The sequence below is a fragment of the Stegodyphus dumicola genome, chromosome 3 (assembly GCF_044657685.1).
Source record: "Stegodyphus dumicola isolate Sdum_Otavi_A_Nest chromosome 3, ASM4465768v1".
Classification (NCBI taxonomy): domain Eukaryota; kingdom Metazoa; phylum Arthropoda; class Arachnida; order Araneae; family Eresidae; genus Stegodyphus; species Stegodyphus dumicola.
In genome coordinates, this window is record NC_140770.1 from 248,098,795 (window position 1) to 248,120,837 (window position 22,043).

General features: G+C 32.1%; 1 protein-coding gene across 1 annotated transcript in view; it reads right to left on the reverse strand.

Annotated features, from left to right (window-relative positions):
- LOC118196241 (cardioacceleratory peptide receptor-like) overlaps window positions 1–22,043 on the reverse strand; it is an 880,182-nt gene that overhangs the window by 23,812 nt on the left and 834,327 nt on the right. The window contains exon 7 of the mRNA XM_085814025.1: window positions 3,236–3,416. Within this exon, the coding sequence (XP_085670151.1) occupies window positions 3,236–3,416 (181 nt within the window). The remainder of the gene's footprint in view (window positions 1–3,235; window positions 3,417–22,043) is intronic.

Sequence of the window (22,043 nt, forward strand, 5' to 3'; positions counted from 1 at the left end):
ATTTGTAATTGGACACTGTTCTACTATATTTTACATAATTTATGTTCATATAATTTTTCATAATTTCAATAATCATTTTCCGATTATAACTACTCTGTTTGCTCTTCTTTTATAAAATATTTTTAGTGTAGGTATTAAGAATGCAAAATACAAAAGCAAATATATTAATACTTACATTAAAATTTAAGTTAGAATGATGTAGTTACAGTATTTCTTTACACATCCCCCCTTTTTTTTAACTGCTTTATCGTCCGAAAATCGAGAAAAGAAAACTATGCTAGCAATTTATTTTCCGAAGAATGCGGGTGTATTGAGAACATAACAATCTGAAATTAGTCATGGATAAAATATTGGTAATTAAGACAGTAGAATATGTTTAAAAGAAACTTACATTCCAGTCAGAATACATATTATTATTATGATTACAATATATAACGGATATTGAGCCAATATCTGATGACAATTAAGCCGGCTGGGCGACGTGTTTGGCACAGTTACCTTGTAAAGCCTCAGTGGCACCTCACATAAATCAGTCATGAACACAGTTCTCAAGAGAGACATCAGAGGAACGAAGGGGAATGGGGCAAACAAAGGATTTTGGATTTCGAAAGATCGAAAAAATTATCAATATTTAACGCTACGACGAGCTGAAACGTAAATAATAGAAATAAGGTGAAATCATATGTTTCGAAAACTTCTTAGTGTGGGAACACTCGCCAGATTCGGGTTACTTAACGACAAATCTGCAAAAAATTCATTTCATATAATGAATACAAAGAAAAATAAAATGGGTGAAATGCTAATAAATGTAAATACAAATTGATTACGCTGAACAAAAATAAAAATAATTAAGCGAACATAATTTCTCAATGCACTATAGAAGAAGCAGAAAATTATGCGAATATTTAAAACTTTTGAGAACTTAGCCCTAAAAAGCTACGGTGCAAAATATGCGAGGAAATACAGTATATGTATAATGTACTTAAAATTTTATAAACTCCCTCAATCCCTGTAGGTAAAGAATTCAAAATTTTAAGGAGTAGCTAAGCATGAAAAATATGCCTAAAAATTCCAGATCATTTACAGTTTGAAGATATGTCTAACTTTCTCTTTTAATCCCCTTGTATATAAAAAAAACTTCGCAGATTTTTGTTCTTAATGTACACATCTTTTGGTTACAAAACCCTACAATTTTCCGGTTTATGACGTAACACATACTGAGAATTTTATACTATCATCAATCAAGCAAAGTAATATTTATTCTGAGTACAAATAAGAGAAACTGCGCAATCAGAATCACAAAGATTAAATCAAAGAAACATACAATGGCTTACAAAAGTGTTCGTACACTTATGATTTTCATTGAAATAGGTTTCTATCCATTAATTAAAAGTAAACTTTCTGAATGAGATTTTAATAATAAGATATATAATTTATTCGTAACAAAATTACATCAAATATTTTTTAAATATAGCGAAACTTTATTTTTAAGAAATTCATAATCAAAAAATGACAAACATTTTAACTCACAAAAGTCTTCGTACACTGAAATATTTTTGAATAAAATCAAAATTAGAAGTATCGTTTGCCGCTTTTTTAATTTTTGCATTGTGGTGGCATTTAAAAAATCGTTTGCTTTAATTTTTTATTGTTTACTTCATAATATTCTATTTATTATTGAAAAATGGGTCGCAGTCGTAAAGAAATTACAAACAGCATTCAAAAATTTATATTTTTTCACCATAGTAGTGGTAAATGAATTCGAAATATCGCTAAATTAGTTAATTTATCCCATTCTACAGTGCAGTAAATGATAAAACACTTTAAAGAATAAAATCAGATTGAAAACAAGGTAAGAAAAGGTCGACCGAGAAAGTTAACTAAACGTGATCAGAGATTTATTATTAGAAAATTTGTGAAAAAACCCACGTTTGAGTGCTGCAAAAGTGTCTGCAGAATTTAATGCAAAATTTTCTACTTCAATTTCACCTGAAACTGTTCGGCGAGTTCTCAGAGAAGCTGGATTACATGGGCGTTCTTGCTCGTAAAAAAATTTTTGTTAGTGAGAAAAACAGAAAGCTTTCATTCGCAAAATCAATGATAAATACACCCGAAACGTACTGGAATAATATCCTATTTGCTGACGAAAGCAAATTTAACATTTTGGGTTCCTATGGTCAAATAACTGAACGGAGAAGAAAAAATAAGTAACTTCATTCCAAGAACTTAGTTGGAACAGTTAAGCATGGCGGTGGAGGTGTTCTCGTGTGGAGATGCATGGCAGCATCAGGACTAGGTAATTTGGTATTTATTGATGGCATAATGAATCATTTTCTTTATTTAAGTATTTTAAGAGCAATTTTAAATTATCAGCCCAAGATGTGTGTATTAGAAACAACTTTATTTATAATCATGATAACGATCCTAAGCATACGGCTCTCAACGATCCTAAGCATACGGCTTCTCAACGTAGGGTCTCTTTAATTGTCCACAGGTTTTGAAAACACCACCCTCAGTCGCCAGATTTAAAGCTCATAGAACACATCTGGAAAAAACTGGAGGTTAGAGTACGAAAACACGATAGCAAAACGAAAAGCGAACTCAAAACAATCATGATAGAAGAATAGATAAAGATTTGATACAGAAATTTAAAAAAAAAAAAAAAAAAAAAAAAAAAAAAAAACTAGTAAAGTCTATTCCCAGACGTTTAAAATCTGCTTTGGATGCAAAAGGATATCCTACTAAATATTAATTTAACGAAAAATGAAAATATTTACTAATATGCCAAGATTCTTTTGAAGTGTACGAAGACTTTAGTGAGATAAAATGTTTATCATTTTTTGATTATTAATTTCTTAAAAATAAAGTTTCGCTATATTTTAAAAATATTTCATGTAATTTTGTTACGATTAGATTATAGATCTTATTATTAAAATCTCATTCAGAAATTTTACTTTTAATTAATGGATACAGCCGTATTTCAATGAAAATCATAAGTGTAGGAACACTTTTGGGAGCCAATGTATATGCAGATATTTTATCATAAAATAAACAATATTAGAGGGGGGAAAAGCCCTATTTTTTCCCTGAAATTCAGGAAACTATGATTTCATTTAAAATATAATCTAATAATATTAGTTTAAAATTTCACAAGCAAAAAACTACAGTTTTGATAAAGCAAAAATAAGAAACATTTACAAACTTATAACCTAAGGAACAGATCTAGGAGCCTTGCCTGAAGTTACGACAGATATGCGTCGAGAAGAGACAATAGATCATAGGATTGGCTGCACTGTTCAGTGGCGCCAAGCTCTGAATGAAGGTCGATACAGCTACGAACGTATGGTCGTCTGGGATCTGGCCATACACCTGAAGCAGGTCGTAGACGAAATACGGGCTCCAACACAGAATAAACACTGAAAGAGAAAGCATAATATATTAACTTTCGGAATGGGTGCCATGTTGAAGATCCCGAAGTTCACTATTAGTCACAGAATAATATGAACTCAGCAACAGTGCAAATTAATTAAACAAACAAACAACAAAACACATTCGCCTGTGTTCTAAATGTAAAAACTACAGCTCGTAAGATATATACTTTACGGCGTTAAGGTCTGTTTTATTACAATCAACTGTGTCTGCACTCCCACCTCATATGTGGTGATTATGATGTTTTATTTCCATATGCTTTAAATAAAATCTAGAGTATGTATATACTGACAGCATTTAAAATTTTACTTTCAGAAATCAAGAAATACGTTTCTATTTATGTACAAAAAGATACGCCAGTGACACAATATCTGTTTAAAAATTTCAATGAAAATGAAGATATTAACATTCTGCTATTATTGTTATTTTCTCATTATCATAATCATAATTCTACTTGAATGTTAATCTAAATTAAAATAATCTAGCCCACATGAAAAGAATATGAAGTCAGTTAAAGCTATATGTTGCGGAGAAGTATCTCAATCTCCAGTATGCACCCTTATGGGTGTATGGGTAAATGTTTAACACGCCCAGCTAGTAAGTGAAGATCTACGAGTCGAATCTTAGCGGGGTGCAGTTGATGTTTCACGTTTCTACTACAGAAAATATAATAACTTCTATACAGGCGAGTAATCTATAAGGAGGGATGGGAAAGAATTCTTCGATATTTAGATTTAGTCGAGTGGATTTTGCACCTCTCCATAAGTCGTCTGTTAAGTGGCGAGGAAATTATACGTATTTTTTACATGCGCACTCTTGCCAACCACCAAATAAGCAAGAATGCTCTAATAGTGCAAACAGGTGAAAATAAGGGAAGGGTGCTCTTCATAATTACAGTTAGAATATGGGCACTAATATTATGCATACATTATAAGTATTGTTTGACTATTCAAGCATTTGCACAAATTTACATTTTTTTGTCCATAGAAAATTCCATATGACTATGGAAAACAGTCTCGTTGTTTTTGAACTTCATCTAAACTGTATTGCGTCTTTGCAACGGACCATTAATTAATTAATTTACAGAGTCTTAATTTGGATTATGCTATTTTACTTACGTTTCGTATATGCCTTAATATTTCAACTATAAACTTCATTCTTTCCTTCTCTCTCTCTCTTTCTTGGTAACCTTCTTTTTTGTGAACTTTTTGAATTATTAATATAATTGAAATGTGCTAGAGTTCTGCGTTATTGTTTGTTGTGAAAAAAAGTGACGTGACAGGGACAAGTACGTAGACGAAAATATGGAGGTACCCACAAAAATATGGACGTGCTGCTGGTCTCACCATTTGCAAGTTGTAAGACTTCATTTTCATTGAAGAAACCGTGCAAAAACGTTCTGCTGAATTCTGAACTATAAGACCGCCTATTTTCTCATTTTTTTTCATTGACAGTTTCTTTTGAGGATTTCATCTGATAATTCATTACAATCATTGGTCTACGAGACACAATATCATCTAGCAAATAACGGCTCAGTTTGAATCATATATAGGCGTGAAAGCTGTACATTTCGGAGATCAATCAAAGTGACATTTTTTCAACGTTCATTTCATTTTATGACGATTTGTTCAATGTTAGTTTCGCTCAGGAATCTGATGTAGGCATTTCCTGTGCCAGATATTGGATTGGTCAAAGGCTAGGTTAGGTTATTTAATTACGGCAAAGCCTCGAGGGCTATCTGCCTAAGGGGAGGGATGCCTTCGTGGAGGACGTTCTAATTGTATTGGTCAAAGACCGCGGCTTCATATCGAACAAAAATAGTTCCTATAAAATGCCTATGTCTTGGCCTGGTTTCTTTTATCTGCAATCAAAATCTCTGTTTATCTTGATAGTCAATACTACAGAATAGTTTCCCAAATCTTTTTGGCCCTTTCGTTGTTTATTTTGCTTAGTAACTCCTTCGAATTTCTCCAGCACTCCCTACCCTTGCAGCAATGATATATTAAATGCCGTTTCATTGTAATCTATAGGCACGGAGTGAACATCCGAAATCATTTTTAGACATTTTGCGCATTTTTACGAAGCCACCAGCTTAATGAAAGCCCATCGGTTCATCATCAAAGAATTCTAAGCACCAATTTTTTAAGATTGAAACTTGTAAGACATGTACAGATTTTTGCCACCAGAGCAAGAGCAGTAGTTATTTATTGAATGAATGTGCGAGGTGATCATAATGGTGCGAGGTGATCATAAATTCTCCAGATTAATTACAAGCCCAAATGTGGGTTATGCTTTTTTAATATTGAATCTACAATTAGTTAGACTACATGCAACTTGGACCAACTTGTGCGAAGAGTAAGCTTACATAATTCGGCATGACACTTTGTAACAGAGCGAAACTGTAACATTTATAGGTAAATGTGTATTTAAATCTTTATTTAAAACTCTTTAAGCAATCAAAAATTTTCTCCAAGCTGGTTCTTAACTGCCTATTTTTTTCTATAATTCTTTACATGCCTCGGACTATTAGCTGTCCCTTAGATATCTTCTGTGACCATTGATGGGCGATAACGTTCATGATGGGAAATTATGGCTTAAGTTTTATACATTTTGTTTTAAAAATTAAGCAAAGCAGTGTAATGTTCGAATAAGAGTATTGAATGATTAATTAAAACGAAACTACATAATATAATCATTAGATAAAGTTTGAAATTAATAGTTCGTGCGCGGAATATGCATATTCAATACAAATGCTCCAGATTAATTACACTTATACTGCTTTTATAAACTGAGGTAAATGCAAAGAGTTTACGTAGTATAAAATGCCGAAAAATCTGCTTAGTATAAAGGGATTCAAAAGCTAATACAAATGTCCTTGTTTTATTAAGAGAAAAGAAAAACGAAAATTTTCTCCATATTACGATTTTGATACCTGTAGAAAGCATTTTGTTTAACCAGCATTAATTATGTCATTGTGATTAATTAGCTGTTTTTCTACAATTATATATTAATGATTTTCAATCAAAAAAATATACGTTTTTAATTTCACGATAATATTCGAGCTTCTAAATATAATCCTATAATATCTAAACCCAACCTTTTTATACTCAAATAATGAATGAGACGTAATAATAGATATTTTCCGTAGATGGCGATGTTAAAAACGATATTTTAATAATCATTTATAAATTATCAAAATAAGAAATAAACAAAAAATCTGAAAGATTTCAGATTTTATATTACGCTCAAAGGGGCGTTTTTTTAGCGTTTTCTGTGTTACCTTTATTTATTAAATATCATGTTCTTCGAACAAAATTCAATTCAACAGTAATATGGAAAAATAATTTTGAGTGAGCATTAAAGTGAGCAAATCTTTAGACTTTCCGATACAAGAGATTAACGCGCTGGAGATAAAAATGTTTTTTTCCGTACAACGTTGCCATTGCTCGCTTTGAAATCCTTGAGTTTGTTAATCAAAAATTCGTTAAAGTTTTACAAATATGAAATCGATAATAAAACAAATTCCAAATTTCAAATTTGGTCTTCCACATGCCCATATTCGTAGGAGGATTACGTCATTCAAAATTTGATGGCTCTATGTACGCTGTTTTATCACAATGCGAGAAACATACATACATTTTATGCAGATTCTTCATTATTTAATTTGTTTAAATGTAACACAGGACGATAATATTTGGTGGCAACAATTTGGAAAGTGAAACTGATATTTAAATTTGTCAACACAAAAGGCCAAAACGAAATTAACAGCCTTTCGGGCTAACAAGACAAAAAACATTCAAAATTACTAAAACAAGAACCGCAAAAATAAAAGTAATATATGTTAAGAGTTGAGGAGAAATGGAAACACTTTCTCTCCACTATGTCAGTTTTAATTACACAATATGAAAAGTTATAAACGAGAGAACTGCATAATTATCCTAATATCCTTTTTAAGAAAATAGGTTATTTAAAGTAATTAAATTTATATTAAATCAAGCGTATTGCTGCACGAAAAATAAATGCGTCTGTATAACAAATTGCTTTCTTATGTTTACAGTGCAATTAATCAGCGTAAAGATCAAAGATCGCCCATTTGTTTAGCCTATACGCAATTCCTTTTGAAATTCTGGGATAATAAGTTCTTATTAATATATTAGAGATGCCGATACGTAAACTAAATTAAGAGTTAATTACGTACTCGAACGGTTAAGATTATCGACATCATATCAAAACGGTACCTTCACCAAAACAGGCTTAAATTCAATTTTCGCTTTCGCAGAACCATAGTTAAAGTTTCCCATCTACTGTGGAAATGGATGGGGAAAGCTATTTACGCTAATACGCAGTAATTATCTAGCTTATTGCTTATTTCTATTTAAACGTATGTTAAGTCACTTATCTTTAATGGGTGTCAAATTAAAGATATAATAGTAACTAATAAATAAAGCTAATTGATAATTATAACAGCGCTAAGACCAATACTTTTAGATTAAGTTACAATCATTTATTACTAAAAAATAAAGTTTTAACGTTCTTATATTTAAATTGCTATAAAACGGGCTTATTAGACGATATACCATCCAAGATGGATTTAAAGAGAAGATTTAGTTTGGTGCTTGATATCTTTCCAATAAACTAAAACTTAATGGATAAAAAATGCATATATTGATTAATCGATAGAAAAAAATTTGCATATCGACAGTAGAAACGTTTATAACTTAATATTTTCAGGCTTTTCGACCATTATGTTACTTTAATACAGAGGACTTTCGCACATTTTTTAGACGAATTTGCTTTGATATTAAAAAACAGTCGCCTGCTTGGAAAATTTTTTTTTAATTGCCTATATTTTTGAAAATGTAAATTATCGTCTGCTATTTGACAATTTTGTTTTAACTCAAAATGGCGCGTTCATAGAAGCAATGGATATCAAAGTTTGGTTTTAAGAACGAAAATTGTTCAAAATACATATCTAAGGAAAAAACGGAATGTTTCGAATGATGCAAAGGTAAGAACTTTGTAAAATCATTAGGTTATTTTCGAAGCAGGATATGTGAAAAATGTGCACTGCTCTCGTCGGCATTCGAACCTCGATATCTCGAATACGCGCTTAGTGTGCTAAACGTTACACCACAAAGGCAATGCAGAAAGGAGAGAGAAAATACCTTACTCCTTTTTCTGTGATGGCGGAATAACGAGATCAGAATTAGCATTTGTGTTTTATAAAAGTACATTAAAGGCAAGTTCTTTGTTTTCATTGACCAGTTTGTATACTCCCCGATTTAAAGGACGACTGGGGATTAGGGTACACATTCGCCAAAATCCTGGTGGTGAAGAACCATCATCCGTCACCTTTTTAGCTCGGGCGCCACTGCAGAGTCGTTAGGTTATTTTCGAAGCAGGATATGTGAAAAATAGGCAATGTCCTCGCCGGGACTCGATCCTGGACCTCTCGAATACACGCCGAGTGGGCTACCGTTACACCACGAAGGCGTGCAGACAGAAGGGAGAAAATACCTTATAACTTAAATGTTCAAATAAAATCTTCGAAATCAAAAGACAGTTGTATAATCTTTAAAATGCTCATGTCAGCTGTAAACAAATTGACTAAAGCTGATTTGAATCCTAAAAAGGCGAGTAAACGTAATGTGCATCGCCTTTCTAAACGACATATCTCCGAAAGCAGAACGCGCAACAGGATTATATATGAGGAACAAGTATTCGGACAAAAATGGAAAAATGTTGTCACAATAGATAAATCTCGGGTACGTTTAAACTACTGCAATAAAAAGACATTCATTTTTGTTATCAAAGAGAAGAAAAAGTCTTAGAATATGGTTCAAATAATCTAGTTTATCAAAGATATTTAGGATTTTTACTCGTTTTGGATACAACGACAAATAAAAATTAAAAAGAGTGCATAAAACAGTTAAAGCCAACTCTAGATATTATCAGAAACATATTTTATAACCAATTTTCTAATGCGAAATACCTTCTCTTTACCCACAGTGCCATCAATCAGTAGAACTGCACCAAGACAAAGCAAGCACCACGCGTCAAAATCTGCTCTTAATTTCCTGGAAAAAGTGGAATAAGAAACGTGAATCCAGGCCATACCTTTCGCTCATATCACTACTAAATCTCCTGATACGTCCATGGATTTTTGCGCTCTTGGATTTTTAAAAGCGAATTGCCCGAACGTCGTCCTATAACCCTCCTTTGTCTTTGGAAAGATGTTTAAAAGGAATGGAATGAAATATCTCTTCAGCTACTACCAAAAAGAAAAAAAAAAAAAAAACAGGTTTATTATCTTGGGGTGTGGGGTATTGAGGTGGTAGTGGTGGTAAATAACGGTGTAGGAAGATAGTGAAAGATAAGGATTATCAAATGGAGCATTTAAAACATGAAAATGTTAGGTAAAATATTTCTGTAAATACAATGAGAAACGTCTGAAAAGTCTATGAACAGCCTTAGTAGACAGCGGTGTAGCAAGTGTTGTCATTTAATAACGGGTAACGTCTTCCATTTATAACTCTCGAGGACGGACAAAATATTAATTTATTTAAATCACATTAAAAAACAGTAACGAAGAATTAAAGCATATGTGTAATCTCTACATATAATAAAAGAAAGAATCTGTGCGTGCGTGTGTCTTTCGTTCGCGTTGCGTTAAGCTAACAACGGCTACGGAATTTGGTACATAGGTGGATCTAGACAAGGGCCAATGCACCTCGAAGCGATTTTTTCGAAATTCGAATTCGATTTTTTTTAATTTTATGTTTTGTGACGAAATCGCGTCATTTTGAGACATAATGGGCTATAGGAAAGCGAGATTTTACTCTACACCATTCTCACATCGTCATGAAACGTAGGAAATTAGCTATTTTACGAACTTCAAATAAATTTCGTATTTCAATAAATCGATTAAATACGAATTTATTTAACAAAGGCAGCTCAACACCTTTTCAACGGGATTTTTTCTAAAACAGTTTATTTTTAAAAATGTACAGTTTATTTTTCTTTGATTTTTGGCCACGTTAAACTTTTAGCCTTGCGACTGCTTTTACAAAAAGAATTTTGGAAAAATCATAACATTTCGTATTTTTAAAGAATTTTTTAAATGAATCTTCCGAGTACACTCCTCACATCTCACATCTTTAAAAATGTGATTTTGGCAAAATTTTTCATCGTATTTCTTATGTCACTGCTTTTAAGAGATTGGCATATTTCATTGTCATTTATATATATATATATAATACATTTTTATTGATTTTTTATTACGTTGTTCTGCAGAATAAAATTCTGCGCGGAATTTTATGTTTTTTGAGCTGCTTTCATGTTATTTTTTGCTTATTTCACTATTTATAAGATTTTGAAAAGTTTTTCATGGTTTATTTTTTTTTCAACGGAAAGTTGGTTAATTTTTTTATTAGGATAATTAATATTTGTATTAAGGGATATAGCTTATTTCATTGTAATCTTTTTCTCTTGAAAATATAAGTGAAAATATCATTAATTATACTTTGCTTTTTAGAATTTTTTTTTGTTTTTTGTATTCTTTTATGTTATTTATTGCTCATTTCACTGTATTTAAGATATTGAAAAGTTTTGAGGGATTTTTTTAAGAAACAAAGTTCTTAACCTCCTTTATAACATTTGAGTTCTTAAGATTTTGCAAAGGGAAGTTGGTTAATTTATTTATTAGGATAAATAATATTTGTATTAATGGATAATGCTTATTTCATTGTACTTTTGTTGGACGTAATAACTTTTTTTGAAGTTGTTCTGCAGAGTAAAATTCTACGCAGATTTTAAATTTAACGTTTGGTGTTCCCTTCAGCCATTTTTCTAGTACATTTAAAAGCCATACGAAGGCTGGCAGTGAAGCTGCTAGTGTATATGTATTGTTTGTAAACTGAGAATATATTATAGTATTTTTCTTAGTTAGTTTTGACTCAATGTATAAGATCTTTTATTTGCCACTTATTGGTGTTCAAATTTAACTCAGTGTGATAACTTTTCGCAGCTCTATAATTCTCAATTACTTGAAGAAGCGTCAACGATATTTTAAAAAGAAAGAGAAATATCTTATAACGGAAATCGTGCAAGATGTTTCTCAAATTAAAAGATGTTAATTTAAAATGTTTTACAAAATTCTGCATGGAACACAGAGAGAAAATTAAATTTCATAGCTATCATTCTGCATTCTATACTGTACTTTTTCATCGTTAGCTTTTGTTTTTATGAAAAAGTTATTCCTATATTTATCTTTAAATGATGAGTAATATGCATGTATGCATATATTTGTCTCGCATCGGCGGAAAACGGCGTCACCTAAAACTACCAAATTTTAATCACAGTTATTTCACTGCACGAACACACGCACTTCGAAACCTGAATATGAATTTAGATTTCGTTTTTTTATTTGCTATTTTGTACGAAATTAATGAATTCTTGATTGATATAAAAGTCGGATATTAAAAAGCAGCATGTTGCCTCACTGTAACGCGTAAGATATGTATGCTTCAAAATTATTCAGAAAACTCGACGATTTAAAAGCAATATGTTGCTTCAGATATTTGTCTTTCATACTTAATAAAAGAACTCAGCGATTTGAAAGAATTATATAGCCACTGCCTGATTAAAATACTTCAATCTTCCTTGCACAAGTCTGTTGCCAATCGACGAAGCGGAAGCTGTTTAATTTTTATTTCGAGTTTAATCTGCCTGTTATTGATTAATATACTAAACAATTTAAAAGGAGAAACATAGATAATTAATATCCATGAAACTGTACGGACTCGTTCAAATCAATGCGTGTATACATATTTGCGCAAGCGATTAGTATTATTAAAATAAATGAAGAATTTGTTTTTTGTCCCTCAAATTATGATAAAAAAGCGTTACTTATACCACCCAGATTTTAAGCTATCGTAGTCTTCCAGCCGGATATGTGCACCTTGAAGTTTGAATTTTATAGTTTGTATATGTTTATTAATTCATTTACTATTCTGGGAGAACTTAAGGGCAATTTTGATAATAAAAAAAAAAAAAAAAAAACCCTCGGCCGTTCGGTGTTCCCTCTAGGCAAAACGGAATATATTTGTCATTCGAATTTAATTAAAAAACTTACCGTGTAAAAGGGATGTGCTGCCGTTGCCCGAATTAAAACATTTTCACATCTCAGGTTGCAGTTTTCTGCCATTCTTCAAAACGTAAGATATTTGATTTTACTTCCAAATTTATTCCGCTATTCAATCTTTCGCTTTAGTAGAGGTCAAAATCTTTTCCTCTCAAACATCTGAAACGCCCGTATATACGAAATATTTGTTGGAATAGATTTCCATCTCGCATACTAAATAGAATATAAGAGCGTTAAAAATAACCTACTTAAGCGAAGCGATTACTTCTCTCTTCGGGATCTTTGTGCAGTTTCACCACCTGTATGCAGTTTTCCTTAAGAAAGGATCAATAGCTAAACGCTGATGCTAAACAAAGGAAAAAGAATGTGCATTCAAATAAGAGAGCTTATATTATTTGCTTCAAAAGAATAATTGGCATGTCGTTTAACAACTACCAATATCCATGAGCCATGTACTAATATGATGGGGTAGAGCACCAAAAAACGGACGCAAGCTTTCGATCGTCCTGCCGATGTCTGAATGCACGGACGTTTTGGGCGACTTCACTATAAAAGAGTTAATCAACAAGCTAAGCAATTTAAGGGAAATGAATGAATATTCATTTCAGTTATTATTAATTACCGGCTGGATTCATGAAGCTGGATTCAATGAAATAGTTATGTATGTTTCTTCTGTTTTGCTCTTTTAGGGGCATGTTGCGGAAGCAGCTAGTACAATAAATAATGTGAATTCGTATTTAGTATACTTACGATGAAATACGTAAATACTTATGTGCAAGTAAAATGTAATTTTTAGTACAAAGTAAAACGTCCACGAATCTCCATAACAAAATGATAACTTAACGCTTTTCTAAGGCGTAATAACAACACAAAGTAAAGAAAAAAATATATTACTAATTTTATAGTCGAAGTCCTCCAATTCTTACACTATCGATTTCTCAAGGGTGATGAAATCACAAGCTCACGTCATTAATCATTTTTATCAGCATCTAGTATAAAACACCGTAGAAAGTTAAATTTTGATTTATTATCTCTTCAAACCTTGAAATGAATTGATGTTCTGAGAAATGCGCTCGACTGGAAGCGTCATGACATATGTTCTGAGCTACGAACATGCGTTAACATATGCCTTAGCTGTTGTTGCACTCAAGCAAATTTTTTATATTTCATTTTGAATTTAAAGGACAATAAATATTTTTCTGTGATTTTCAATAAAGATTAATAATCAAGAAGATATGGGTCTAACGGACATTGAACAATTATGGATTAAGCAAACATAACAGAGTTATCAATTAATCATGACTGTTTAATTTATAACCTTCGAAACTTAATAGCACGCCGAAGTCGTAGCCTTTTTAATTATCTAAGAAAACTGTGTACACATAGATAATCGATTCTTGTATCGTTAAACCAAATTGCTGAGATAATGCATGTTTTATTTACATTCAATTGAAAAATATTTTATGCGTCTGAGGCTTCGATATTTATAGTGTTATTATTTTTTTTGGATATCGTGAACATGGCTTTATGAAGATATTTGTAAATTATACTGATATGCGTAATATTCATATTTTGAGGATTTTTTTATAAATCGTAAGAAAAATAACATGAAAAATGAACTAAAATTAATATATTAATTATCATTAACATTAATTTTAATAAATCAATGTAAAAGATTTTTAGAACACTAAGAGGAGACTACTGTGATATCAAGTGCATAATGTATGATTGGTTTAAAATATGCATATGAAATACCTATCTTGCAAAGTACTTTTGGAAGCCATTATGATTTGAGCGACACATTAAGCAATCAATATTTTATCGTTTACAGATAAATTCGCTTTTAACGAATAGTACACATTTTGTCTTGTAGATTTCTCAAAACGGTGAATGTAATTTTGCAATGAACATGTGTTAAATGTTTCCTTAATAGAAATTTTACTACCAGAAGTTTGAAATGTTGTAAAAAGCCTTTAAGGACAAAACTTTATCACGTGCCAGAAATTTGGGTACTATAAGATGCTCAAGAAAGGTAAAGAGTGCATTAAGATGAACTACCAATATCTGGTAGATCCTCCTCTTTAGCTACTAAGTTACACGTAGATCTAGTCAAAAAGTTGGTGCATCTGAATTATCATTCAGAAATTAGAGATATTTTTGAATGAGTCCGTATATTAATATTTGGATAGTAACAAGCAAATTTTAAAAATCATTCGTGCTTCTGACTCCGCGCTTCTCGAGTGATTGGAAGAAAGAATTCCTTTTTTCCCAGAAACATGTTCATGTAGTTCAGGACATATTTTCTCAACGCGAGTCCTTGTTAAAACACATTATTACCGATCATGAAAAATGGATCTAAGTTTTGCTACAGAAACGGCTTAACAATAAAATAATTGTCTCACAAAAAATGAATCAAGACAGGACAGACAAAAATCAAAGTTATAATAAATAATTTTTTAGATTCTTACGCTGCTGCATCACAAATATTTACCAACTGGCTAAACTGTTAACAAAGGATGATATCCGAGAATTTTACTGCTGGCATGAAATCTTAGAAAAGTTTGTGAGTTTTACGTAACTCATACGAAAACAATAACTTGGCGTAAGATCAAGGTACTACTAATTCGTCTTATAATACCTGAGACAAATATCCCTAAGATAAATAATCTTTAATTTATGAGATAAAAACCTCTAAGATAAATAATCTCTAATATATAAGATAAAAATCTGCAAGATAAATAATCTCTAATATCTAAGATAAATAATCTCTAATATCTAAGATAAAAAATCTCTAATACCTAAGATAAAAATTAATCAGGTGGAGGATATTCTCTATAAAGAGCAGGATAATCAGTTGCAGGGTAATCAGGATAATCTCTAAAATAAAAATTATCAGGAATATAAAAATCTATTGCATTAACTTATAAGGTATTTCTCCCGCCTTCTTAGCATGTCTTCGTAGTGTAGTGATCTGCACGCTGGGCGCGTATTCCAGCGGTCCGTGGTTCGATTCTCCACGAGGGCGTTGCTCATTTTTCATCACTCCTGCTTCTAACTAACCTAATGTCTCTACAAGTGGCGCCCGAAATAAAATGGGTAGTGGATGGTGATTCTCTACACCCAGGATTTGGCGATAGGGTCCCCTAAAAACTCCATTCACCTTTTAAAAGAGGGAGTATATAAGGTATTTCTCCCGCCTTCTTAACATGCCTTCGTAGTGCAGTGGTCAGCACGCTGGGCGCATATTCCAGAAATACGTGGTTTCCGGCGAGGGCGGTGCTTATTTGTCATCACTCCTGCTTCTGACAGAGCACCTTCGACAGCAGTTCTTCCCTTCCAACTATATCACATATCCTGCGAATAGACTGTTCACGGACTTTTACTGCAATAAGTGCACCCTAGAGATAATGAAGCAAGTGAATGAAAATAATTATATCCATGAAATTAAAGATTAATGTAAAATGTAGAAAGGCGGTCTAACAGTCAGATTACTAGTAACGACTCGGAAGACTTCCTAACCCTGTAGTGCCATTAACTTAGTTTGGTTAAGTAAAGTGACTATCACTCCTGCTTCCAAATAACCTAATGTCTCTAAAAACTAATATTCAAATGTTTTGGAGGGAATAAAAATGTTTTATTATTTAGCCTTTTCTTATATTTTAATGTTACGTACGTCGAAATACTTGAAATTAAAAAGAATTTTCACAGTTTTTAACTGATACATCAAATCGTAAACTTACGAGGTGGAACGCAGGTTGTACACCGTAAATGAATGTTTGTGATCAAAAATGGACATGTATGAAACATTTAAAAACTCTGTTAATATTATTGAAATGTAAAATTTTTATTGTCTTTAAAGAAAGAACCCACTGTATATATTATGAAACATGTATGTATTATGGCCAATGAAAATTATTATGAACTAGGTATGTATTATGTAACAGGCTCAATATATTATGAACTATGTGAGCAACTATGAACTATATAAGCATGTATATGTATGAACTATGTAAGCACGTATTAGGAAAGATCAATGTATTATGAACTCCTTGTATATAAGCATGTACTATGAACTATGTAACTATGTAAGCATATATTATGAACTATGTAACTATAAGCATATATTATGAACTATGTAAGCATGTATACAGGATCAATGTATGCCCTTATAGGGCCCATGAGGTGTTGCCCCGGATAGTTGCGGAACCTGGACTAGACCCGAATAGTCTAAGTAAGCGGCACGGGTGTCCAGATTCTGCTCTCAACTATCATGTCTTTAAAGAAGCTTACAACAACACTCAAAAGGCACGTTTTCGGTTTTTCGCCTAGGAAAGACCAGTATTAATAAATATTTTTATAAAGTATCACGACAATCTTACTAGACAAAATCCTGACTGGTACTGAATATTAGTATAAAAGGATTTTAAGAGAGGGCTCAAAACCTAAAGCCATGAATTCTGTCAAAAGTACAAATTTATAGCATTCATAAAAATACGAGAATACGTAGAATAATAATGACATTATCTTCCAAAAGATAGTTCATTTCAAACTTTATTTGAAAATCCATTCAACAGTTGCATGCGTTAGAAATCTTAGATGCGCAAGAAATAGTATTGGATTCCGCTAAATTCGGTACTCAAAGAAATTCAGACAAGTTTCCGAAGGTCTAATGATAAACGCGGTAATTCAAATAGTTTTCTCCACTCATCCCTTTTGTGTTCAAAAATCGACATGAAAAAGATTCTCTATTTGTGTCATTTTGCTCGTTTGGGAAAGTACTATTAATGACTACGAATGAAATGCACTATTACATAAAACACTACAGATAAGGTCTTTAACTGTTTTAGATCGATGTTCAAATGGTGCAGTTTCATTGAAGAAATCGGGACATACCTTTCAAGAAAGGCGTAAATTTATCTTCAGATTACTTAGAGCTATCAGCAATGTTACATCTAAATCCGATGCACTAAACTCGATAATCAAATTTCTCAATGACATTTTAGCTAGGATTAGGAAAATTCCTGGAAAAGTAAATTAAATTATCAATATCCTACAGCAATACTGTAAATTTTTCCTAAGCTTGGTCTTGAAAAAGCCTGAACACGCAGTCATTATGTAAAGGACAATAATGCAAATATATTACAAATTACGTTAGATTTATCATATTTTAATGCATATTCTAAAAATCGAAACTGACATGTTCTCTTAGCGAATATCAATCTACATTTTTAGTTCGTCGTCTTATTCGAAATCTGCACACTTTTCCGACCCTAAAATACTCAGAAAAGATAATTGCTTTAGAAGGTTTATTGGTTTAGTTGATTACGACAAAGCAAACAAAGGGCTCTCGGCCTAAGGGGAGGAATACGTTCATGGAGGAATTTCTAAGGAAACCTGGCTCGTATACACGTTCCACATATAGCATTCAAATATATCGTATTTTCTCACGTATTTTATCATCCTGTATTTCCTTTTTAGATTTTTAAAGCGAGATTCTGAAAATTGTCTGAAAAACTGGGGATTGTCTCTTTTCTCAGGGCATTCAAATAACGAGCTCCATTACATTTGAAAATGGATATGTCCCCGTAAAGATTGTTTTCCTCTTATTAATAAAGACAATTCTTCAGAAAATATCCTGCGAAAGTCACACCGAACCTTTCTTTTTCTAACTGCGGAATTTTATGCCAGACTAATACAAGGCCCGTGCAACCGCAGCGAAGTAAACGCATGCTAACTTTCAGTATACGATTTGGCACAGACAGCTAAACATTCACTTCCTCACATCATTTATGGATGTTTTGAGGCCTAAGGAGTAGCAGTGACAACAATAAGAATATGCAAATTGCAAGTTACAGAGAAGAAGAAATGAAGATACCTTAATAGATGTCGTAATGTTAATATTGCTAGGTATTCTTATTGGTATGTAGGTTTCATTTTAAATAAATAATAGTGCGATAGTTATCAGTAGCTTATCCATGACTATGTTTCATTTGTTATGTCTTTATTATGATACAGTCCTTCGGAAATTAAATTACTTGCATAAATTTCATCTCTCGATTTTGTGGTGCCTTCTTGGTGTAACGGTTAGCCCACTCGGCGCGTATTCGAGAGGACCTGGTTCGAGTTCTGGGGAGGGCACTGCTCATTTTACACATCTCCTGCTTCAAAGAGCCTAATGTCTCTACATAATTATTGAATTGCCTTAGAAGATACTGAGTGGTATTGTCATCAAAGATCGCCAATTTTCGATAAATCTGCTTATATGCACACTTAAAATATGTAATTACTGAATTTTAATGCAAGTATATTTCCAAAAAAGGCTGAAAAGCAATTACTTTACTAAAACGCGCTTGAATGGGTTTTCCTTTACTATCTTTACCTAGTTTACTATCTTTACCTACATAGCATCTACTTCCAATCTTAAACACCTACTTCCAATTGCTTACCTTCTCAATATGCATTTGAAACTCGTATGAAAGTTTTTCCGATAATGGAAGTGAAGGATTTTATAAGCAAAATCTAATTTAATTTCATGACCCTTAGAGGAAATATTTTGCTCCGTTTAAGGTTCAATTAATTTAAATATTCTAAACATATTATGTATATGTTATTTTGAATATTCAAATATGTTAAATTTGAAAATCCAAACCTGAATATGTAACATTTGAGTTGAATACATATAAAGCATTCGACCTTTAGAAGAAAAATTTCAGGCGATATGCAAAAACAAATTTAATGATTTAAACTGCTTTTAAATCCAAATGTCAATCGAAGTTCAAATATTTCTGATCAAATTTATAGAACAAAATAATTTTTTTTTTCGTTATAGCTATTACTGTTTCTATCGCTTAAAGCAGCACTACATATTAAATTTGAAACTGATGCCATGGCAATGCAAGCTTCGTAAATGTCTGAGAAATTTTTTGTAAAGATATGAAATTATTTTCACATAATACGTGTCTTTATAAGTAGAGATTTTGATCTTCTGGAACCATGAACAACGCTAAATATGTGATAACAGAACCTTTCCCGGCAACAGCAGTGAAATTATTTTCATAAAATAGTATCTAATTTCTGAGTAATTTTGTAATTTGAACCACAAAACTAAGATGTTTTAATAAAGCTCCTAACCGCTTTTAATATAGTTTTTGTCTCTTAACGTATGCGTTTAATAAATCCAATGTGGAGATGATATAGTCAACAAGTGTCTCAGCTTAAAGTCAAAGTGACCAAAATGAGAATCAGTCGTTTTATATTTCGTGTCCTTCTGAAAGTGAATGAGCATTCCCACTGGGTACCCTTTCTCTGTACTCCTTTTATCGCAATTTATGGAAAGTAAGTATTAAATCGAAAAGCGCTTTGTAACTTGAAGTCCGATCCTCCCTTAGGTATATTTTAAAGTTTACTCAGCTCGGTTATTCCCTTGATAAGAAACTTGAAACATAAAAAGAATTCTTAGATACTTTCTTTACTAGTTGTACTCAGGTATTGAAAATACGCTTTTTGAACTAGTTTCGTAGAAATTGGCTGCCTCTGCAAACAGAGCAAACTCTTGAGTCAACAAATTGCAATTTTTTTTTTAAGTTATGCTCAAGTTTCCTTCAGGAAAAAAAATTCTGAATTTCTGAGTTTCGTTTAAGAGGCAAGGCTTTAAAGTTTCATATTTATTCTCCAGTTCTGTTTAAACTTGACAGTAAATACAAGCAGGTATTTTACTTCGCGAATAAACTCATTTTTATTTATGTATGTAGGAGGAAAAAATGTATATATGTAACACGCTGGCAGAGAAATGGTAAGCTGAAGCTAAAATGCGAAATGGCGGTACAAAATCTTTTCATGAAATGACACAGTTTTCATGATCATGGAACAGAAGAGGGAACATCAAATTTTCCGCTGCATTTAAGTGGTAGCGACGTATATTTTGAAAGTAAAATTTTAAGAATTTTGTAAAGTATTATTTTTATCATCATTGGATGATATATTTGTTATTTTCCAGAGTATACTGTGCAGTATGTATTTAACTTATCGTTTCCCAGTTGTATAATTGTGACATCGAAGAGACTGAATGACGCAGTGGTACAGATATAGATTCTATGACCACATTTACGTACGGAAGGAGGTGGTATCAAAACCATTTCTCAGTAGAACATGGGTAGTGGGATTATGTAGTATGTGACAGAAATAGTTGAGTCAGTTTGAATATTGCTTATGTCACGAGTTGATGACGTTGTATACATAATTAAAGGCAAGTAAGTATTTTAATTTTTAAAAACTCGTATCAGGACTAAATGCTTTCGTGGCACTGCCTTCAGGGGTATTTGGTACGTATTTATATTGTAATGCCATATTAAGCTCAAAATATAAATTTGGTTAGAATACATATTTTTCTCATTTATATTAATAGCATACATCCTGCATTAAGAAAAGCAGTGGAGAACAGCCGTTTGTGTAGGAAAACTGGGCATATTTATACACGGTTCGAGTTATGACAATGAAATTGGTGCAGCATATGTGGTTTACTTGTTTGGTACAGAAATATATTATGGCAAAATTGGATTTGAACCTTACAATTCTAATTTTCAAGCCGAATTGGCTGCTATCATATTTGCTCTTAAATGGACTGATGAAAACCTGACTGTAAAAATATATATTAATATTTATACATACTCATTATCTGGTTTGGAAGCACTAGCAGATGTTGATAACACCAATATTTTGATCTCTTTATAAAAGATCTCCTTGTAAATGTTGAAAAAATACATTAAGTGAAAATGAACAGGGCGGAAGTCCATATTGGTGTTATAGGCAATAAAAGTCCCGACATGCTGGCCAAAGAGACTGCTATGGGTAATGTCGGGGATGCGTTTGATATTCAATAATAAAAAAGAATTGTTGATGGTAAAATTAAGGATTTCTGCTGTGATTGCTGGAAAAAGAAACGGAACATTTCGGGAAAAAGAATAGATAATTTGTGGAACTATGAAGTTCCTAAAAATAAGAGAATGATATGTGATTTCGATTACAATCAAATAGTTACTAGACATGGGCGTTTCCCGGCGTAGCTGAAAAGATGCCAATTTACAAAATAATAGTCTTTGTAGTTTTTGTAGTGCTGAAGGCAGAGCACATCATTTTGTGGAAGAATGGATATTATTGCAACATGTTAGGGAAAAACATGGTAACATAAAGGAATTCTACAGCCGCAATAAAGAGTTTAGATTTGCAAAGGATTTGATGAACTTTATAAATGGCAACAGAACAATACTGGGAATTTTGATTTGATGGTTCTGACTGTGGTTCTGTTTTAATATTTTAACTATATTTTTGATTGCATGTGTTGGGTGTGCTGCGGCCTATTATTATCGTCCAGGAGGGATGCAGCACACTCGTATATTACATTACATTACATTAACCCCATTTAAAACAAAGAGATAACAAATTTCATTGTTTGATATCAAATGCATTGTTAAAT